This window comes from Octopus bimaculoides, chromosome 5, assembly GCF_001194135.2.
Source record: "Octopus bimaculoides isolate UCB-OBI-ISO-001 chromosome 5, ASM119413v2, whole genome shotgun sequence".
Classification (NCBI taxonomy): domain Eukaryota; kingdom Metazoa; phylum Mollusca; class Cephalopoda; order Octopoda; family Octopodidae; genus Octopus; species Octopus bimaculoides.
This window is the reverse complement of record NC_068985.1, coordinates 126,828,410-126,831,969: the sequence shown is the minus strand read 5'-3', so window position 1 is coordinate 126,831,969 and position 3,560 is coordinate 126,828,410. Positions and strand designations below refer to the sequence as shown.

At 36.6% G+C, this 3,560-nt stretch overlaps 1 protein-coding gene across 1 annotated transcript in view; it reads left to right on the top strand.

Annotated features, from left to right (window-relative positions):
• LOC106878810 (transmembrane protein 115) overlaps positions 1-2,523 on the top strand; it is a 23,712-nt gene extending 21,189 nt beyond the window's left edge. The window contains exon 3 of the mRNA XM_014928151.2: positions 1,513-2,523. Within this exon, the coding sequence (XP_014783637.1) occupies positions 1,513-1,753 (241 nt within the window). The 3' untranslated portion in view covers positions 1,754-2,523. The remainder of the gene's footprint in view (positions 1-1,512) is intronic.
• Positions 2,524-3,560: the final 1,037 nt, after the last annotated feature.

Below are 3,560 nucleotides of genomic sequence, written 5' to 3'. Positions count from 1 at the left end.
GACTGTGTCTGTTTTGGCATGGTTTTTATGGCTGGATGCCCTTCCTAACACCAACCACCCTGTAGAGTAGACTGAGTGCTTCTAAAATGGCACCAGCAGAGGCAGGGTCAGTTTTGGCATGGTGTTTACAGCTGGATGCCCTTCCAAATGTCAACCACTTTACAGTGTGGACTGGATGCTTTTTATGGGGCACTAGCGCTGGCAGGGTCACCCAGTAACTTGCAAGACAAGGAATTTTGAGAGGGAAGAGGGGGGGGTTGGAGGAGGTGATCTTATGCTAAATGAGGAAAGTTTACAGTGTGACGGAGAGGCAGAGGCAGAAACAGGTGTGCTGCTGTAAAAGAGAGATTTGGTTACCTAGCCAGAGGGAAGAGGGAGAGGAGGAGAGAGGGAGTGATGAAGAATGAAGGCAGAAACAGCTGTGTCGCTGTAGAGGAGGAGATACATGACAGCCCAGCCAGGGAGAAGAGTAAGGCAAAGAGAGAGAGAGAGAGAGATAGTGGGGGGGGGGCAGCAAGAGTTCAAGAGAGAGCAGGAGAAAGATGATGGTGAAGTGCCAGGGTATACTCAGAAGGAATGGGGCCCAGAGCATTGATGGGATGGTACAGGAGGATGAAATACTGTAACTGAATAACTTAAGGGACGTTAAGAGAAGTTAAAAGAAGATAAAGGGAATTAAGAACAAGTCAAAAAGAAAATGGTGAAGAAAAGAAGCAGTGAAAAATCTTAACACACAATTAAGTGTGTCCTTTCATGTTCTGTGGTCGTCTCAAGAATAGCTTTTCCTCCTTTGATGTCAGCAACACAGTTTCCTGGGAGATCAAAAACAGGTTTCATCCATATCATCAAGTTAAAAATCATGTTACTTTCTTTACTTCGAAATGAATGTGGGAAACAAATACATTTTATTTTCTAAATGGTAGTTTCTGGGGTCCCTTGCTTTTCAGACATAGACTGTGTTCATTTCTCAGTATAAAATCTTTGGTGTTTCCAGTAAGATTCCTTTCTGTTAGAATTTAATTGGATTTATTTTTCTCCCACTTCTAATTTTGTGGCCATGGGCCTATCTTAGAAACCATTGTTATTCTTTTATTCTTTTACTTGTTTCAGTCATTTTATTGTAGCCATGCTGGAGTACTGCCTTGAAGGGTTTTAGTTGAACAAGTCGACTCCAGGACTTGTCTTTTAAGCCTAGTATTTATTCTATCGGTCCCTTTTGCTGAACTGCTAGTGTTACAGGGGCAAACAGACACAAAAACACACACACACACAAATATATATGACAGGCTTCTTTTAGTTTTCATTTACTAAATCCACTGATAAAGCCTTGGTCAGCCCAAGGCTATAGACACTTGCCCAAGGTGCCACACAGTGGGACTGAACTCGGAACCATGTGGTTGGGAAACAAGCTTCTTACCACACAGCCACACCTACAATTTTTGTTGTTGTTGTTGATATACTGATTGTTTTATTTGTCTTAATTCTTTTTTTTCCTTCTTTTGCAATCCTCAGACAATTGGCTCTAAAAGCATTGAACGAGAGACTTAGTAAAGTTGACCAACAACCCAAATGGCCATCCCTTGTTGAAGAAGGAGATCTTCCCAAATCTTCTTTAACTAGTCATTTACCAACAAAAGAAGAAACAAAACCAGATGCAGGGGCAGCAAAAGAAAAATCACAGTTCGTTCCAACAAAGCTACCTGTGCCAGACTTCAAAGAAAACATGAAGAATTCAACTGATTCTTTGTCATAGTTTTCCTTTCTTTCAGTCTTTCTTTTTTAATTTATTATTATTATTATTATTATTATTATTATTATTATTATTATTATTATTGTTATCATCTTTATTATTTTAATTGTTTTGATATGAAATACGATTTCAATCTTTCATTTGCACAAATCATATATAATGAAATGAAATGAATGACAAAAGAATGTGAAATGAAAGATGCAAAAAGACAAAGGAACAAAATAACGCTGACATTTTGTATATATTATTATCTTTATTTTTATTATTTTTATTATTACTGTTGTTCTAATTATTTATTTTTTTTGTTTTTTTTTTGTTTAATGCTTTGAAAATAAAAAAAAAACACACAAAAAAAAAAAGAGGTATCTTTTCCTCCGGAACAGAGCTATAAATAGTAACTTACTGGACGCATGGGTTTTTTTTTTTTGTCTGTTTTTGGAAACCCTAAGTTTTTCCTTTGGCATCTTTGTTACAAGAAGATGTAAAGTTTCTCTCCCCAATGCCATCCAAAATATATATATAATGAAAAATAACAATAATAAAGAAAATAAAAATACAAAAAATAATATCAACTAATCCTTCGGTGACATAAGTCCAGTTGAAAATGAAATGAGATACACACAGACTCAGATGCACACATACACATGCATGTGTAAAACAAAAAATGCAAAAAAAGACATTGTTGAAAGAGATGATAAAAAAGAAAAAAAGGCGACAAGCTGGAAAGATAATAAACTAAAGTGATTTGTTAGTTTTTATGTAAGAACTATTTACTTAAGTGGTTTTCCATTTTTTTAATCCCTCACTCTTTCCTGTCTTCTATGCTTTCTTTGGTTTATCATTACCACCACCACCACCGTCACCATCATCATCATCATCATCATCATCATCATTAAGGTGGTGAGCTGGCAGAATTGTTGGCACGCTGGGCAAAGTGCTTAGCAGCATTTTGTTTGTCTTTATGTTTTGAGTTCAAATTCCACTGAGGTCGACTTTGCCTTTCATCCTTTCAGGGTTGATAAAATAAGTACCAGTGAAATACTGGTGTTGATGTAATCAACTAGTCCCCTCTGCCAAAATTTCAGGCTTTGTGACTTTAGTAGAAAGGATTATTATTATTAAAGACATGACACAGTATCCAATATTGTGATGTAGATTGAAAATATTATGTACACTAGGGATTTGTACTGTTTGTCAAGTCACAACAAGGACCTCTGATGGCCAGTACCTTATGCAGTATGTGTGAAGTGCGAAGTAAAGCCAATTTTTGCAATACAACAAGATTATTATTGTTATTGAAGCAATGTGCTGGCAGACTCGTTAGCATCCCGTGCTAAATGCTTAGCGGTATTTTGCCTGTCACTGCGTTCTGAGTTCAAATTCCGTTGAGGTCAGCTTTGTCCCTTTTCAGGGTTGATAAATTAAGTACCAGTGAAACACTGGGGTTAATCTAATTGAAACATCTCCTCCCCCAAAATGGCTGTCCTTGTGTCAAAAATTGAAACCATTATTATTATTATTATTATTATTATTGCTGTTATTATTATAATTAACATCATAGGGCATGTTGGATTGGTAGAAGTGTCAGGCAAAAACCTTGCAGTATTTGTTTTGTTCTGGCTCTTTATGTTCTAAATTCAAATTTCAATGGGGTTGACATTGTCTTTCATCCTTTTGGGGTCAATAAAATAAGTACCAGTTGAACACTGGGGTTGATGTCATTAACTTACCCCTTCCCCTGAAATTGCTGGCCTTGTGCCAAAATTTATTATTGTTATTATCATGGTAGTGAGCTGTCAGAATCGTTAGC